Consider the following 18,873-nt stretch of genomic DNA (forward strand, 5'->3'; position numbering starts at 1 on the left):
TATGAACGCTCCGATAACGGCATTGTTTTATATGAAAACGCCATTTAAGGAATTCAAAATGGCCGCCGTTCTTACTTATCACTGATAACAGTTAACATTTGCATATTCTGTGCCGCCATCTTGGAAAACGGCGGTCATCTTAAATTTCTTAAGTTGCCACCGTTTACATATCATGAAATAATAATAATAGATACCTACCACTAATGATAGTTAATATGTGCCGCCATATTGGAAAACCGGTGACCATATTGAATTTTTTAGGTGGTCGCCGTTTTTATATAAAACAGTACCCCAGGGGCATTCATACCAAATGTGTTATACTTGTATCTGAACGATTCAATGCATTTTCTGGCATCTACCTGCCCCACTAACTTAGCTATATGCTCAACTACCCCTCACCTCATTTTGAAACTGTCTTAAGTAAAATGAAATAGTTTCTTCGTTGGATTGGTGCACTCCGATTGGAAATGTACAATACCTAGGACTGGTAGCATGGAAGATTCGGGTACAATAAAAAGATAGGTACTAATCGGTTCAAGGTTTAGGAGGGCATACACAAAAATATGCTCTAATTTATTTATGTGTAGTTTTCCTAATTCCATAAGTGTCTAAAATCCAAGAAAAACAATCGGAATACTATGGAGCAAATCTTCCTTATTGGTTAAATGGGGTTGAAATAAACTCCATGAATTAATTACTGGGTAATAAGTGGACATTTTCATTGCAAGTGAACTAGGAAGTCCATAGCTAGCTTTGATATACAATAAACCGCATTTTAATTTATTTCTTCGTCCGAAGAGCTGGCTGGGAATTCCGTAAGGCGCTGGTATCTCCCAAGAGACTACTTCAATCCCGTAGTACACTCTGTGTCAGTGAAAAGGAATGCTGAAAAATGGTTTCCACACCACAACAATGTTTACATGATTTACCTGCCCCTGTACTTCATATTTTTCACCCCCGCCCATTTGCCTCATGAAGGGTTTCGGACCGACACCATCTACACTGGTCGGTTGTCACATTTTTGCTTGCAACCCATGCAATATCCTGCAAAGTAGGTACTCCAAGTCATATTTTTCTAAATTCGTTCATTATTAGAATTTAATTTGAATTAATTTTGAAGCCGGTCTTCTAATAATGACGTACTATCAACTTAAAAATATCTCTTAAATCACAAATTTCAGAAGTCCAAGGGCGACATGTTATAGTCGATTGCCTTTCTCCGCATTGTTCTATGGAAAATCATGCGAGCATGATTAATAAGTTCAATTATAAATGTGCACATCTACCTATACCGGTTTTGGTTCCGTGAAGTGAAGAGTGCAAAATCAACCCATAATATGGGTCACTTTCTCACATGCTTGCCTCATATTCCCAAAGTTTGCACTGATTTGATTTTTTTTTTGCGATCGAACTACCGGCGAATAATTGGATAAAAAGTAGAAGATTAATACAAACATTAATAGTAAAGGAGCCTTGTGACCGTTATCCAAGTGTGGGTCAGCAAGTTAGCGGTAGTCTGTAGGTCGATCAATGCTGCAGGCTGAAGCAGGATGTGCTGTAGGTGTCGCGTGGATCCCACTGACACACTAAAAACGGAAAAAGATACACCGTAGAAAAAACTGTGGTAGGTAGGCACGAAGAGGATGTATTTAGGTAGACGCCCAAAATTGCGTGGTAATTGTTATCCACTTGTTATAATTGAAAGTCTTCAGTTGCGGCATCATTCACCTTCGCTCGTATTTAATTTAAAGATGCGGTTTGTGTAGGTTGCGTATTGGATATCTATACCACGCAACGGCCACGCATTGTAAAAATTAGAAAAAAGAAAACTTTCAGTTTCACAAGATGCCACACCCGAACTGTTCAATTTCACCCGATTTATATATTTTTTTTCTCCTTAAAGTGGAGTAGGCTAATTAAGTTTCTAAGGAAAGTACAGTGGGCACCATCTAGAGCCGAGGAAAGTTTATTTTGAAATGTTGAATCGATTCCTTACCTCATTACTCCAAAATTATTACTAAACGACTGCTACATCAGATCGTTGATCTGAATTCAAATGGCAAATTTATATCTTTAGCACTGAGACTGTTTTCTCAATTTAATTGGTGCGCATTTGGTTCAGCCGTATGAGACCGCCGCAAGTGTTCGACATTGAATTTTATATATGTATGCAAAGTTATTTTTAATTTCTTTTTTTTTATTTTGCAATGGCCAATGTCTATCAAACAGTTATTAGTAAATATCCTGCAGATGAAGAAATACAGATTAATATCTGGGATGTTGATAAACCGGCAATTTTCGTAAAATGCACTTAAAAAAGATTGTATAATGATATTATTGTTATTATGAAGTTAATGTTTATTATAAAATACGTGTTGTGGGTAGGTGGCAATGTTTAATTTCTTTTTACGCTAGGGCGAGCGTAAAATAAAGCAATAAATTTTTGAAATTCTTCCACGCTGTGTAAATCAAGTATTTACATACTTGTGCAACATTTTTGCACCTATTTAACTCAAAACAGTAAGGTATACATTTTATTGTTCTCATGTCAGTGATTATACACGTTTTTTGAATGAAATGAAAGCTATTTTCAATTACGTTTTACATTTAAAGTACCTACTAAATGAATCCGGCGCTGAACATTAGCTACGAAAGCTCTGAAGGGTTGGTATAAGAGATTTAAAGCTTCAGACGCCAAGTATTTATTAAGCCCGAAGCTGTGCTATGGAAAATTGATCATGATGACACCTCCTATTATATCTACCCCTCCTTTGGCTCGGTGTTGTGCTTTAACTGCAAAAAAGAGGGCCATTTAGTGAAGACTTGCCCCCAAACAACAAGTAGACTCGAGCGCCCTGAAATGAATGGTGTTACAAAACCTGCACTTCCCCCATTACCAGGCGCACTATAGCAACAATTTAGTCGAGTTCAAAAACACAATCTTTCACATGGTGTTACATATAAGTATGTAAAAACAAAATTGGGCCGTAAAGGGGAAACAAGCAGTTTTTCCAAATAGACCGAGGGTCCAACGTGTTTCGTTTGGGAGCCATCCCCACAAAAGTGGTGAAATTTGCATTTCTTCCTTAATGATTTTCTCAGCAACCATAAGAGTTAGAAAGACTGCTGCCACGTCTTTGAATAGGTTTTCGGGTATGCCCTTTCCGATTCTGTAAAATTTTTTTCAAAATTCTTACACGAAAGGCCGCACCCCTAATAGATTGATTTCGACGAAATTTGGTATCTGGGGATTTTTGAGCATGAACATCACGAAGATGAAATTAGTTTTTAAAAATTCGAAAAAAACATTTCACTGCAATTCTTGGCCGGACAACGAAAATGGAGAGAATTCCACGAAATTTGTTGTGTACATACTTAATGAGTTAAAGAACAATATTGTCGAACAGTTCTTTAAAATAATTTTTCAAAAAAAGTTATACTCATTTGAAGATTGGGCCTTCGGCTCACAAAGTGCCCCCCTCCTACTAGTGAGTGATCTAATTTCACATTTAATTAATTGAAAATGGCGCAAATAACAAAAAAATAACGATTTAAGTCGATATTGTGATTAAATGATCATAAACCGTTTTACATACTTGTATAACTAACACCATGTGAAAGGTTGCGTTTTTATTGAATTTCATAACTATATTCTCATTAGTGAAAAGAAAATTCTGTAAAATTTTCACTTGTTTTCAGTCCCTTTTCAGATATTCGTCGAAGAAAATTGACATTAACATGCTTTCGGACATTTTTGAAAAGTCATAGAAAAAAAGGAGTGTATTCTCAAGACTAAAACTTTTGCTGCAGGTAGTATTATAAGTACTCAACACAGTCATAATATATTATTAGTGAGTCTTGTTTTTTTCCTAAGAATGTATGGTCTTAAAGTATAACGATTCAGTAATTTTTTTAAATTTTTTTGAGAATAGTTCTGACTAACTTTCTTGCATGATAGGGAAATTAAAATAATGTCAATTTCATGCAGAACATACACGTTTTTGAATTATTTTGATATCTTAAAAATAACTTGGCAATTAAACTTTCCGCAAACTCTGTTTTTCCGTCAAAGTCGCCAAACCACCATTTTAGAAATGGCTACCCCAAAAAAACCATGGCTTATAACATTTTTTCAAATGGTGATTGGTGATCGCCTACCTATATGGAACCTATGAAATAAAAACCAGAAAAATAAAAAATGCTGAGCAACAAATTATATTTATATTGGGTGATTTCAAATGGATTGGCCCTTGAGTACTGATAATACAGGGTGTCAATCCTCGGGCGATTTTAAGGAGGAAAGTTTATATCAGCGTATGTCCTAAATGTCTTAGTTTTTGGTACAGAGTGTTAAAATTAAAAAAAAGAGTTTTCTATCATAATTTTTTATCTACGCGAACATCAGTGGGGAAAGTAGAAAATTTAGTTTTTGTACCAAAAACATGTGTTTCCACTCATAGTGGGTGCCAACTACATTTTAATAAAATATCAAAAACAGTCTCAATTAACTGAAGAAAAAAATTTTTGGTTTTTATTTTTTACGCGAAAAGGGTACGTCGTACGAAAGTAAGTCTAGGGGTTAAAAAATTATGATAAAAAACTTAAAATTTTATCACCCTGTAGCTCAAAAACTAAGAGGTGTTGATATAAATTTTTCTCCTTAAAATCACCCGAGGATTCACACCCTGTATTATCGGCACTCAATTAATTAACACCCTGGATGTCAAGGAGCCCCTAGAATCCGCGGCCCTGTGTACAATCCGCCCAACCGGCGACTATATGCAGTATGTATCTCCCAAATGGGAGGCTAACGAACAAATGCCAAATTATCCCCCAATATGGATAATAAAGAGCCCGGACTGCGAAAATAATGTAAAATTAGTAAAAATTAACAAACGTCAATTAATCAATCGTCTAGAAATGAGAAAAAAACAAACTTATTCTTATTTGTAGGCGTATAGGGGATAATTTTTCTTCTAAAGGAGTTTTCGGAACTCGTTAGCTTTCCGCCGGACGGACGGACAAAACGCAAACAATAGCACATTTTTTTTAATTCTTGAAAAATGCGCTAAAAACACGTGATATAAAAACAAAAGAGCATCGCAGAACAAACAAAACAAACTAGTTTTTTGTAATTTTTCTGTAATATTCTTTAAGAGCTTGAAATTCTCTTTACAATGATATGAAATATGATTAGAAGTTAACGCTACAGTAACGTGTTTAGAACCAATCGCAGTAGCTGTGGAAATTTAAAACAAAAACAACATTTACAACAGGAAGTGAAGAAAACAAATGAAAAGCAGTTACAGGAATAATTATTATAACTTAAGACAAATTTAAACACATTGCACTTGCTTTCTATGTATTATCATTAGTGTAATTCTTATTTTGTTGCATTGTGATTCTTATATTGTTCACTAAACTGATTTTACGACAGACACGACAAGTGAAAAACTGTCTTTTGTTTTTGTATAAATTTTCACAGTTACTGCGATTGGTTTTAAAAGTAAGAAAGTTCCACTTATCTTTCGGACACGAAGCACGGACGAAACGGAAAGTGATAAACCACGGTAGCTTGTGCTCCAACTCAAAAATACCTTGGTATAGTAGGTATAGGTAACGGGCAAACAGTTGGAATTTAAAAATAGTGATTGATTATTATAAACCCAAAATGTAGAAGTTTGAATGCGTTTACTCGTAATTGCAGATCGGCGGCATATTTCATTTATGATCTTTTTGTACAGAGAAGACCATAATTAGCTAATTAAAAACAGAACCTGTAGCAATTATGTGTGAAAGTCGATTATGTATAGGTAAGTTTCGTATACCTATACCAAAACGGGATTGACCCTTATAACAAGCGCAAGATACAATTGGTTAACGTATATTTATTGCTATTGATAAATAATTCGTCGTCATCTTATGTAATTAATTACTCAGATTCAACGTTTCATAAACACAAATACATTACAGTTGACACACTTTTCACTACATGAAGATGGAATTTTATAGCGAAATTTTACTTAAAAAGGTAGGTACAGTTTCATTTTTATCTCTTTGCCTCGTCTACTAGTACCAGTACTGCGTGAAAGCATATTTAAATACCTATCTAAGTACTATTTTAGTATGTTCCACTTATGTCCCATTAAATAGCTGCAGGATATCAACGTTTGTAAAGCCAATAGGTACAAGAATTTCAGTCCCGTGTAAATACAGCAGGAACTTTTTACCCTCATAGAGGACAAACGTCGACAACGCATTTAAGAAATGAATTCCTTCGATCTACCTGCAATTTACAGTACCTGTCATAGTCTAATTACAGTGAACCGATGTGTGAAGAAACAAAATGCTCCTAGATATACGAAGAGATCATAAAATCGCATTGTGCTGTCACTTCTATTATAGCCAGGCAAGTTTCTCTTGGAAAAACTCCTACCAATAATTCTGCAACCGCGGGTACTTCAGATGGTGATGTAATTAAGATGTGGTAGAGAATTAAGTAATTTGACAGCATTACACAATTACCTGCTTGTCTTTGTATCGATCGGTTTTACTAAAAGACTGACCACGTTATTGGACAGGTAGGTATACAATGGTGAAATAGGGCGATCGGGAAAATTTTGGCCTTTATATCAAAGATTCTCTACATTTCACAATGACCTAAAAGAGATAAGAGAGAAAGTACACGAAAGGAACTGAAAGTAACATTTTTACACCACTCATAAATTTCCACCCAACAATTTAGGCAAATAAGATTAGTGTATAGGTACAGTTCGCATGCAATTACATACTTCTTCAAAATACTTTCTCTATTTTTTTCTATCATTGACGTGTTACTTTACTTTAAAAATACGTATTGTAACTGAAAAAATCTATCTGGCCGTTGTCCTGTTAAATAATTTATCAAATTAACATTAAATTTTCCCCATCGTCAGAGAAAGTACGTCAAATATCAGCTTTCCTTTCGCTCGAGTATGTTGTACCTGTCGTACGTTGGGTTCTGTCGGAAATTTTGACTCTTGGTTTATTTAAAACAAAGTTTTTGACCGCTTGCGCCCATAAATTTAAGTTCGGCTTTGCTTAAGGGTAGTTTAAAATCTATGAAAACCATTGTCGCGATATCGTTGCCATAGATTTTAAGCTACACTTAAGGTAAGTCAGTGCAAACGGTAATTTACACGAAAGAATGATTATGCGAAACGTGTACTAATAAATTCGGTCACATTTACATGGACAATTTTACTGAATAAAAAACCACGGAACTTCGATGGAAGTGACTTGAAAAGAATTTACATCTCTTCACTTAAATAAATACATTGCACATAATTCCTGAATGTTTTCGTAAGCCAACCTACACAAATTGGTGCTGTTTAATAATCACGCAAAATGCTAATTACTATTTTATATGAATGAAATGAAATTCTCTTTTCTTATTCCGACAGTTTCCGTCACATACAAAATTGAATCGGTTTCCTCTGTTAAGTGGATAGTTCTTAGATTACCCTAGTTCGAAATGGCATATGGGTCTCAAAATTCCCGCGAAGATGGAAGATGCAATGGAATTTTGTTGAATACTAAATCACTGGTGTGATTTTTTATTGTCTACTATATAGCCAGGAAGATTTTGTCACTTTACACACTTGCTAAGTGGTCTAAATCACTTTAATACTGAAAATGTTTCCCTAATGAACCAAATGTGCAAAAGAAAATTATTCATTTTTTCATAGATCACTACGCCAAATCCTGATCCCCAACACCAAAGAACATAATATGTACAGTGTGATTGATTTTGCGTGTTCAACTCCAAGCGTATTGTAACGTGATTTATAAATTCGGGTTCGATTTATATCAATATTTATTAAACAAAACTAAACACTATAAAAAGAACCGTACAATTTATATCGATTATTTATATCACACACTTCGCAATTTATATTTCCGCGCTCTAATGTTTCGTCCGTACTCGATCTCGTTCGATAGTAAAACTGCCGCGATGTTCGGTCCGCAACCATTTATACACGCAAGCAATGTAAGTCCAGGAACATTCGCGTACAGTCTCGAATATTCCTACACAAATCCCACTATCGCGCGCGTAGAAAATTCCAGAGCGCCAAAGGTGACATCATGTCTGGAGCGTTTCCGTTACAGTATATTTCTTTTATTATTGGAGATAGGAAAATAGTGTAACATTTCTGATAAAGCTACGTATTCAAGAAAAACAAGTGACATAAAAACAAAAGAGCATCGGAAAACATGAATTTTTTTTTAATAGAACGGTTAGTTTTTTCTGTAATATTCTTAAAGTGAAAATTTCGAATCAGATCGTCGTCACGATTGATTATTCTCATTGAACCGCCTTCAATGTGTAATCTTCTAAAAATTAATGCGGTTTTTAGGAAATATTGACTTTTAATCTAGAAAAAAAGGTCATTATCAAACACTTGCACTAATTTTTAATTTAGTTTGCATAAGACTTGGCCTCCTCCCCTCTCTCCGATTAGATTTTAAAATCGTTAGGACTGTAAATCGTGCTTGAAACGAAAGCCCTAACCCGCGCCAGTCAAAGTAACACATCACCGACTCGACTCGTAATAGTTCCTAACCTAAACACGATTTCTGATGGTAACGGTTTATTTCTGCTTAAAAATTTATAGCACGACCCCCGTACGTGCCACTCTAATGGTATACTTGCAAAGAGCAAACTGTGTCGCACTTTTATGCAATTGGAAATTTTGTTCTATTTGTTACTGTTCGCAAAGGGCGTATGTCCGATATTTCACATCACCTCCCCTTGTCCACCCCCAGAAGCGAATCACGGTGTTCGAAAAATTTCATTGTATTATCGTAAGAGCAAAATCTCAAAAGTTACGAACCGAAATGTGGAAAAACCCATTTTTGCCAACCCTTATGGAAGTTACTTTTCCCTTAGCGGCGGAATGCTTTTGCCTCTTTTATTAATCGAGCCGAATCATTAAATATGTCCTACCCGTAACCGCGGAACCTCAATCTGAGGACTCAATATTTTGGAAGTATTGACATTTATGCCAGAACATGACTATTATAATTAATTGTGACGGAACAGAAAATATGCTGGCGCGATTAATTAGTTTGTCCTTGGTTGAAACACTGTTGTTTTAATTTATTTTATGGACACGTGCGTATTTAATGATAATCTTTAATTCGTTCGATTCCACAGTAATTCTTTCTGTGGTGTGATAAATGACACATTCACTTAACTCGCTTGTAGATGACATTCGCTGTAAATTCTTAAAGATAACCGACCATATACGAATGGTACGGCATTCCCTTGAAAAAGGCTCTCTCCAATAAAATTGAAAACTGGATCGCTTTTTGGGTGATACAGGTGAACCCTTGAGACTCTCTCTGGTACAGAGCTGTCTCTCGTGGTATGGAAATTTTCAGTACAAAAAAAGCCAAACTCCAACTACTCCGCATACGGTAATTTTTACGCTTATTATTTGATTTTTTCAAAAATCATATTCGATATGGCTGGCTGGCCGGCTGTCCGGGTGAGATCTCAGCAACTACAATAGCTAGAGACTTCCAATTTTCACTAAAAGCTTCTGCTATAGTGTAGATGTGCAGGCTCTAGTCTATTTTGAGTTAAATTACTTGTGTAACGCAGCCAAAATCGATAATTTAAAACTTCGCTAATAAAATACTGACCTGTATTACCAAAAAATGCGCTTTAATCATGCATATGCTGATTTATAACTTGTTTCTTCTTCGTTTAATTTGCCCTTTTAGTTTAACTTTATACGGTCGCAATTTAAGAATAGCTCTTTACTTGTTTAACTTTATTTTTAGTAAAAAGGGCTTCCGCAGAAACCAACGAAGCTATTATGTCAAATGTAGTAGTTGCAATTCGATTGTATTGAAAATCAGTATGTAATTAAACATTATATCAAGGACTCGTTGAAAATAAAAATATTAACTTTTAACTCTGGTCGTAACGGCCGCCTGAATTCAGAAGGGCACTTTTTTGCCTTATCTGTGACAATAGAAACCCAAAAAAACTGTGTGTAGGAAATACACACGACAGAAATGAAACTTCCCTAGTTTGAAATGTAAACGAATTTCATATAAATATAGGTCAATATTTTGCGTTTACATTTACTCACAAGGCGGCGCATTGTCTGAGAAAAATTCCCCTTCCAGTCTTTCATGGGGGCAACACATGCTCCGATTTCCACCGTGCCGGTATGAGGAGTGGGGGAACCGGTGCTTTCTCCACTTATTCCCCTACGAGCGTTTCACTTCACTATTTTGGTGACCGTGTCCGCTGGCACACGTAGTTATTCGGCTTGCCCTACCAGGCCTAAAGAAGTTTCACTTAAAAACACAAGAGGGATAATGAATGGCATGGCATATAAATATTGCGATAGCAATGTCTAAGGTTCGACACTGATCAGGTAACTCGAATACTAAAACTGTAATTAACATTCAATAACAACCAATAATTAAATTGATGTTAACTAAACAAAAGCAAAATTTTGATTAACAACACCTCGGCCGTACAAGTCGGTGAAGCATAAACGTGACGTTAACTAAAAAAAAAACTACGTAACGATGCACAAATAACTAAATTTATAACAAATTGAATGTAATTAATTCAACATTAGCACGAACAAATTCTTCGTAATGACACAGGTAACGTTAATAAAAATTGTAAATGTCGGCTTCAGAATAGATTTCGGTAACTTCAAAAACTAAGCTACTTCAAAAGTCATTCACTAAATCGGTAAACAGACTAATATAAAGGATAGGAAGGGTAGTTAAGCTAGTACAAATGAATCTTCGGAACAACAAAAGTAACGTAGATAAAATCGAACAATTTACAAAAGCAATAATCGCCAAAAGGTTTCGTTAATACTCGTAGTTAAACAAGAACAATATTCAAATCTAAATAACTTCGATGTAAGTAGATTACCAGGTATAGGTATCACGTAATGTCTCATATAAAATGGCGGTGGCCTTTTCCAATGAACCTTCCTTGTTGTGCAATAATGAGGATTCCAAAATTCTGGGGTTTCTACAAAGGATATCTATGGGTAGACAATAATGAAGAAAAGAATATGCCAGCAATAAAAAGTCGTAAACTGCCTTAAAATTTTTAAATAAATCCACAATAATCATTTCAATGAAGCATAGAAAACAAATCAGAAGAGAAAAACTCCAAGAAAATATCATATCCATTAAAAACCCGTTTAAAAAGGTGTGACTAAGATGGAAGAAGAAAATATGGCGTGTATCTTTTTTGGAAGTAATCGATCGAATCTGGTTGAGTGCAGGGAGGAGTTGTAGTAGTGCGCATGCAGGAAAGAAAATTTCAGCCATGGACCTCTAGCGGCGAAAATAAAGAACTATCGTGAATGAAACCTATTTATTGAACTAACTACATCTAAACTAAAGGAAATACATAGATGGCTTCAGAATATCATTTAAATGGGTATTTAAATTGTTAAGCGTTACATATGTAAAGTTTCTACACTTAAATGAAACATAAATTCAAAAATAGAGGTACGGAGGTGACATCGAAACTGGTACAATGTACGAACTTTGTATGCCCAGTCCACTGCAAGTCGACCAAAATATGTCAAGAATGTAATTTGTAAGTTGAACGTTAAAATTCCGTTGAATTTTTATAAATAAATGAATATTTATCAATATCTTAATAGAAATCCGGTAAACATAATTAATATATACAACATGTGTTAAGAAAACTACTACTACCTACTATTACTACTAGGAAGGTTAAGAATGAAAGAAAAAGGTCAATAGTTTAAATCAAAAGCCTGTCAACAGTACCTTTTAACGTTTCTGGCCCCTATTGTTGATTTTGCATTAGGTACATGAAAGGGTTTTGTTCTCCAATGTGTATTCCATAAATCTTTTACAAAAGTGGCGATAATGCTATTGTGATAAATATGAAATTCATTTTATTCGTGTAGGTTTAGTAATCCAACACGCACAAAAGCAACGACAACTAAACAAAGTCAAATATTACAGGTGCATAGTGTGTGTAACGGGGCACATTTTCTATTTCCCCAAATTTTTCAATACCATAATATTGACAATACTTATTTGGTTGCCACGTTTTTATGTCAATATTTTCAGTTGACTTTCATTATAAAGAAACGTTTGGTAACTTTTCCTCGAGGAACTAAAGTATATAATTAACTCGCGCATATTTTCTAAGAAAGTTAGGTATGGTATTGGATCTACTCATTCTCTAAAAACTGGGCGAGGTTTATTTGTCTAGCCATTCATGAATTAACCGGAGCAGTTCAATTAAAAAGAACATTGAAGATAATATTACTTCATTTTTGCTAATTCTTGCGACGCGTGTACTTATCCGCGGTCGAGAACTTTCCATCGAACTATTTTGGGAATCTCCTGGGGGTAGTATTTTACGTTACACTGGCCACGACCAGTTGGTGCATAATCATAAATCAAAGAGATCGAGGCCTACCCTTTAATCTTACCACGGTTTCGTCTTCGTGTCAATTAATTTTTGAATTTTTTTCAGGGGATGTTATCGATTCGTCACCGAGGAGGAGGCGACAAAATGACAACGGTGAGAATTTTAGCGACCTCTTTGTATAATACGTAGTTCAAGGGTGTATAAAGCATGACTGCGTGTAAAAAAATAGTAAATATTTCTTTCAATACTGATGCTTTATGGCGGGTACTTCTACAACTAACTTTCTCTAACGATTTTTGCGGTACGATGAGGAAGTGATTTGCAGAAAATGAGCACATCTATTTATATTTACATAATAGACATTGTATCTACGTGTATTTAAATTTAAATGTCAAGGATCTAATTGAAAACAAAATTATTTTTATGTACCGTTTTAATAAACCTTTCGGCTTTTTTTTGTATCTCTACGACAAGTAAAAAGTGTAACAAACTCTATTAGCTAATAGACAAGCCAAATATGGTGTGGGGCCAAATCACACTATGCAGATTAATTGAGCGAGAGTATTATACTAACGTTGATCGTTTGTCCTTTTAATTATACACTCTTGTAATGTCACAAAGAAATGACAGATACATACAGGGTGAAGATCTTTAGATTCGGAAAAGAAAAAAGATTTGCACTTCTGGCTCTTGCATGGATGTTTTATTATTTATAATTGCAAACTTTAAAGAAAAAAGTGCTATATGTAATTACTCGGTAAATTGCAACTGAGTAGGTGGATCGTGACTTTATACAATGAATGTTCTTTTTTACGTTTCTAAGGATTTACCAAAAAGTTGCCTTTTTCAAGTAGGTATCTATAGTAGGCCATGAAGACAATAATTGCCAGTGTTTGGTCTTAAGTCAGTTGTTCCTGTTTAATTATTGTTTTTTTTTTAAATTTTAAATTAAACATAAACAAAAGTAACTAAAGCCTTGGTAATGTACAAGGCTATATGGTCACCATTAATTATTGAAAAACGGGAACTAACAACGAAATAGCTATCAGTAATAATTTTGTTTATTGGCGCGTCTATTAATAGGTTCCTGAAGTTGGAGGTACGACATGAAGCAATGCAATTTTTTTGCTGAACGGAGATATTAACAATTTTCAGTTGGTAGTAGCTACCTCCAACGCTGGATTTTGTCAAATTCAAAATATTACAATGTCATAATTTTGTGCCCATTTTGTGCCAATTTTGGTCGTATTTTGTGCTCCAGCCTTAACTGTAACTTTTCCAAATAAAAATGCAAATCTTTCGAAATCTATATTTTATTTATTTATTTATTTATTTATTTGTTTAGCCAGATACCATACAGAATACAATTATTCCAATTACATGGCACTGGGGTGCTGTACTTAAAACTAAAACTACACAGTAATTACGATGTTATATGACTAATTAATTCATTCAAAGAGCCGTGAAATACATCGATGTCTCTCTCACGGCACTTCTTATTTAAAGCCAACAGGCTCCTCGATAGTGGCGATGACGGAGTGGTCACTAAAAAGATGATATCGTTTTTCCTTAATTTAACAACTTTGAGTTTAATTTCCTGAAGGGGCATTTAGGTGATTATTCAGTATCTTGTACACAAAGGTAGCACAGATCACTTCGCGTCGGATTTGTAAACTTGAGATTTTAATACCGTGCACACTATTTAAAAATTTTAGTTGGTTGGAGTAGATTAAATGTGGAAAATTTTGAGTCGACCTAAAATACACTATTCGCACTAATTTTTTTGAACTTTCTCTATCATGTCTGCGTGCTTATAAGTTTGGGGTGTCCAAATACATGCCGCATAATCGAGTTTGGATCTGATGAACGCATTGTATAAGGTAATAATTGAGGAAATGCTTGTAAAATTGTAGGTATTCCTAATTAATTACAAAGCCTAGTACTTTGTAGCACGCATTTATAAGGGATTCAATGTGCCGATGAAAATTTAAGTTGCTATTGAATAAAACGCCCAAATCTCTATCCGAGGTGACTCTTTGGATATCCTGGCCATTTATTTCGTATTTAAAAATCGTGGGATTGTTGGATCTTGTGTACGATACAACTTTGCACTTTTCTATGTTTAGCTTCAGTTTGTTTTTATTGCACCAATTTATCACTGCATTTATGTCTGCTTGAATATTTAAACAATCGTTTGAAGATTTCACTTTATTAAAAAGTTTCAGGTGTTCAGTTTTGACAAATATACCAAGCAAGTAACAATTGCTATTGTTTATACAACTCAAATGATCTAATTACTGTAATGTGTACGGAATATACTCCCACCTTACGCTACACTGTTACAAAAAATACAGTAACTTCTATTGCTGTTGTTGGTAAAAGTTATAAAGTGATTACTAAGGGCGGGCAAATAAATCTACTGAGCGGGCGGGCGAAATATGAATAATTGCTGTGGGCCACGCAGATACCACCCGCTGAAGAAATTCTTTTTAGCGCAACCACGAAAGTGAGCGCTTATATCTTCACATTTCCGTCCGACTGTCTGTCGTTCAGCGCTATAGTTCAGTCGCTAGACCTTGTATCGACTTCGGGTTTTCGTTATATGAAAAGCTTATGAGTTCCAGGTGTGCAACTATCAAAGATTACCTGTTTCATTTACCACTTTCTTGCCCTAAATCGGTCCAAGTCGTTATTTATGCCCCAATTTTGTTAGGAAAAAGATCCAACTCGATTGTTCTATGACCATATTTGGTTCAGTTGGAGTATAAATCCGGAGGGCGGGTGTGCCAGAGATGGGAATTACCTTAGACAAGTTTCGAGCATTCTTCCGGCTACACCGAATTAGGTTTCCCTGCAGTTTTCCTAATTCGTAAGGTAAATAACGGAGTAGTATAGAACAACTTAAGACGTTCTGCAGAGGCACCTCTAAAAAGCATTATGCGGGTCACTCTGTAATTGGGCGCAAGTCTGTTGAGGGCCCAGAATAAGAGAAGGATAGTAAATAAATAAATAAATAAGATGTATTTTCGGTGACCTAAATATTTTTACACAAAAGATATCAAAACCGTTAATTATGCACAATTTTCTTGGTGAACTCGATTGCTCAATACCCACGGAGTGGTCCATGTGCATTTTTGGTGACATATTTTTGGGCAAAAATATCAAAATCGTTATTTGTGTACCGATTTTCTTGGGAACAAGACCTCGTATCGATATCAGATTTTCACTGTATGAGTTCCAGATGTGCATACTATCAAAAATTAATTTTGGTATCAATCGCTTTATGGCGTAAAATCGATCTAAATCCTTTCTATTCACCAATTTCTTGGGAAAAAGACTAAACTCAATCAATTGATACCCAAGAAATGATCGTATCGCTTTTAAATTAGTCTGTCCGTCTGCCCATGTGAGTAGGTTGCGCTGGAAACACACACGTGGTGGTTTTGGTTTACTTTGTTCTAAAAAAATACAGTTCGCATCATTTGGTAGCATAACGTTTAATTGATTTTTTTAATAAATGAAAAAATAAGCACAAGTTTTTCAGGTTTTCACCTTATGCCCATGAACGCGTGTGCCTATTTTAGTTACTTTTGGTTTAGTGGTTTGACAGGAAATAGGGGCACAGACATGGGGATTGATGATCATTGAGATGGGGTTCCTAGGGATCCAAAATCTGTCATAAAGGTTAAAAGTCATTTGTAGACCTCTCTCGTATACCTGTACTACGCATTGCAGGCAGGGCAAGATTTACATATTTTGCGCCTATGCCCCCCTCCTCCCCCAATAATTGAAAGCATTTCATTATACCCTAATCAAAATTTGTTTCTAGAAATATGCAATGTTTTTTACTCTTTACAAAAAAGTATTAATACGGTTTTCTTTCTCCTAATTTGCTCAGATTGATTTAATTAGTAGTAGCATTGATTATACGTTGTGTGTATAATCAATGGTAGTAGAAACATTTTTTATATTAATTAAGTAATTATTTCCCAAATTTGGTTTTTTGCCGCACCTAAAAATTGATCACTATGGGCCCGGGCCCCCATGGCCCCATGCTAAATCCGTGCCTGATTGCAGGTGGTAAACAAAATAATTAAAATGATAATAATATATTATTAATAATTATAATATGATATTATACTATGATATTATCACAATATAACACAATTGTGATATTATGTAGGGACAATAAACCCAACTCATTTAATGATACAAAATACACTATAAAAACCCTTTCACCTTGAAACACTTTCTCAGATAATATCGCGGATCGCTCCTTAAAATGGTTGAATGTTTCTATACCTTCTTTTGTTTAATTTTTTAGAAATATATGATCATTTTTGAGCATGCTATATTGAGTCATATTAAGAAACTTTCAAGAGTAGGCAAAGCGGGTCCCAAGGGTGGGCGCTCTTGCCCCCCTCTGGCTACCGTCCCGATCTGTAGTCACTCCAATAGATTCCAAAGAACGAATTTGACATTCTAGTTTATCATACAAGTCAGGCAATGTCAAATTGACGGATGAGTCAGTAAACACAGAAGCTCTCGTATATACACTTCTATAGGTAGATCCTCTCTGCCAAAACGATTTTTCAACGTTTCTAAGGCTTTTGGATAATTTTCTGAAATCGTCGGAGGAAAACTTTCAATAACTCTACGTACCCGAGATGCCGGTTTTGTAGATTGAAATGGAAAATTGAACTTTTCAACATTGTTCAATGTATTTTCGTCAATAAAGACCCCAAAAATGTATCCATTCAGATAATTCTCCATCAAATTGTTCTAATCGTGGCAATTTAAATTTCTTTATTGTTGAATAATGTTGTCCTCTGCTCTTTTTTCCAATATACTAAGAATTTCTTCTGCGAACAAGCGAAACTTCTTACTATATTCGTTTCAATCATCAGTTTCTTATAGTAAAACATCTTCACTAACATCGTTTTGTAACAGAAAACAAAAAAATATCTCTAAGTATTTAGAACCGATGTTTCCTCAAACGTCTATTCTCAAGAACCCAATGCTGCTTTCAATTTGAATGTAGATTTATGGTCTTTTATTGATGCATACATTTTTGTGTAGGACCCAAAATTAACCGTGCCTTTTCTATAATCAATCTCGAAAACTACGAAATATTTCTTAGAGGTCCTGTCACGGCCGCCATATGTAACGTTTTTAATAAGGGCGTTTGCACACAAACACAAATCGTACAACTAGGTTATGTGACGAATTTATGGTGGACTTATACAATCATTATCATTAGTTGACTATCATTAGGTCCTTAAGAAATAGCCAATAGAAACAAAAGTATGTTTCGTTGGATGGCGACGCACAATAAACCTTTGATTCTATTGGCTATTTCTTAACGATCGGATGATAGCAATGATTGTATAAACCCACCATTAGATCGCCAATACTCGTACAATCATATGAATGCTTGCACACGTGCCGCCCTGCGATTATTAGTTACGTTGTTGCCAAAAGATACTCGGCTCTGAATTGAGGTTATATAGTGTTGTGTAAACAACCCCGGGCGAACGTTCTTAGGTTGGAATAAGGACGGGCCATCCTGTATGTGTAAATGGATTTTAACACAAAGAAGTCTATTTGTCTATTTTAGCTTTGTTTTTTTAATTGCTTAATTTCTTCCTTTAAGTTTTTTCATTCAAGTAAATTTGCTAACAGTATAAGATGTTAAAATTGCGTTATTTAAAATTAAGGAACATTTGGTCAAGTGCATTTATCTAAGTGCTATCTGCTCGGATGCGATAAGCACGTTGCTATCGCGAAAATTAATCGATTTTCGAGGAGCATGTGTGTTAAGCGCTGATAACAAGAGTTACAGGTGTAATTATGTTATGGAAGAGGGAACACTTCGAGCGCTCCTTATACGTGTTTCATTCAATTTGACGGAGAGCGAATTATGATGACCTGGTGGAAGGGGTGTTCCGTTTAAAAAGCAAAAATAAGGAGCTACGAAGGGTAAAAGAACGTGGACGTCTCTAGTACGCTAATTTTATGAAGTAACTCAGAATAATTTGTGCAAATGCAATTAACTTAAAGTCTTGTGAAAAGTTAGTGTGGTCTGTCCGTTAACTAACAAGTTACGTCGGTTTTGTAAAGCACTTTGTTGGAAGGTTCTTCTGCTTAATAAAAGTCAAGTGTTACCCGTTTTGAACAGCCAACGCATTGAAAATTAGTAATTGTGTTAATTAAGCCAGTTGGTACTCGAGTAGAAAAGTGGTGACGATTTCTTTAAGCGGTGTTTTGGTATATTAATGGTAAGTGCGTCGGAATATCGCACGAACACCTGCGTGTGGGGTGAATGTAATGGGCGTGTGTCCCTTTTAATTTCAATTTTTTTTGGATTATTTATTGCGTTTTGAGTTCTGAAATAAATTCTTTGAACGAATGTCAAGGCGGCGATACAA

At 35.1% G+C, this 18,873-nt stretch overlaps 1 protein-coding gene across 2 annotated transcripts in view; it reads left to right on the forward strand.

The window, feature by feature from the left end:
- LOC116177928 (mucin-2-like) overlaps positions 1-18,873 on the forward strand; it is a 47,019-nt gene that overhangs the window by 20,304 nt on the left and 7,842 nt on the right. For both annotated transcript variants that reach the window (XM_031497108.1, XM_031497109.1), the window contains exon 2: positions 12,551-12,598. In XM_031497108.1, the coding sequence (XP_031352968.1) occupies positions 12,551-12,598 (48 nt within the window). The remainder of the gene's footprint in view (positions 1-12,550; positions 12,599-18,873) is intronic.

Source organism: Photinus pyralis, unplaced genomic scaffold (genome assembly GCF_008802855.1).
Source record: "Photinus pyralis isolate 1611_PpyrPB1 unplaced genomic scaffold, Ppyr1.3 Ppyr1.4_LG8, whole genome shotgun sequence".
Taxonomy (NCBI): domain Eukaryota; kingdom Metazoa; phylum Arthropoda; class Insecta; order Coleoptera; family Lampyridae; genus Photinus; species Photinus pyralis.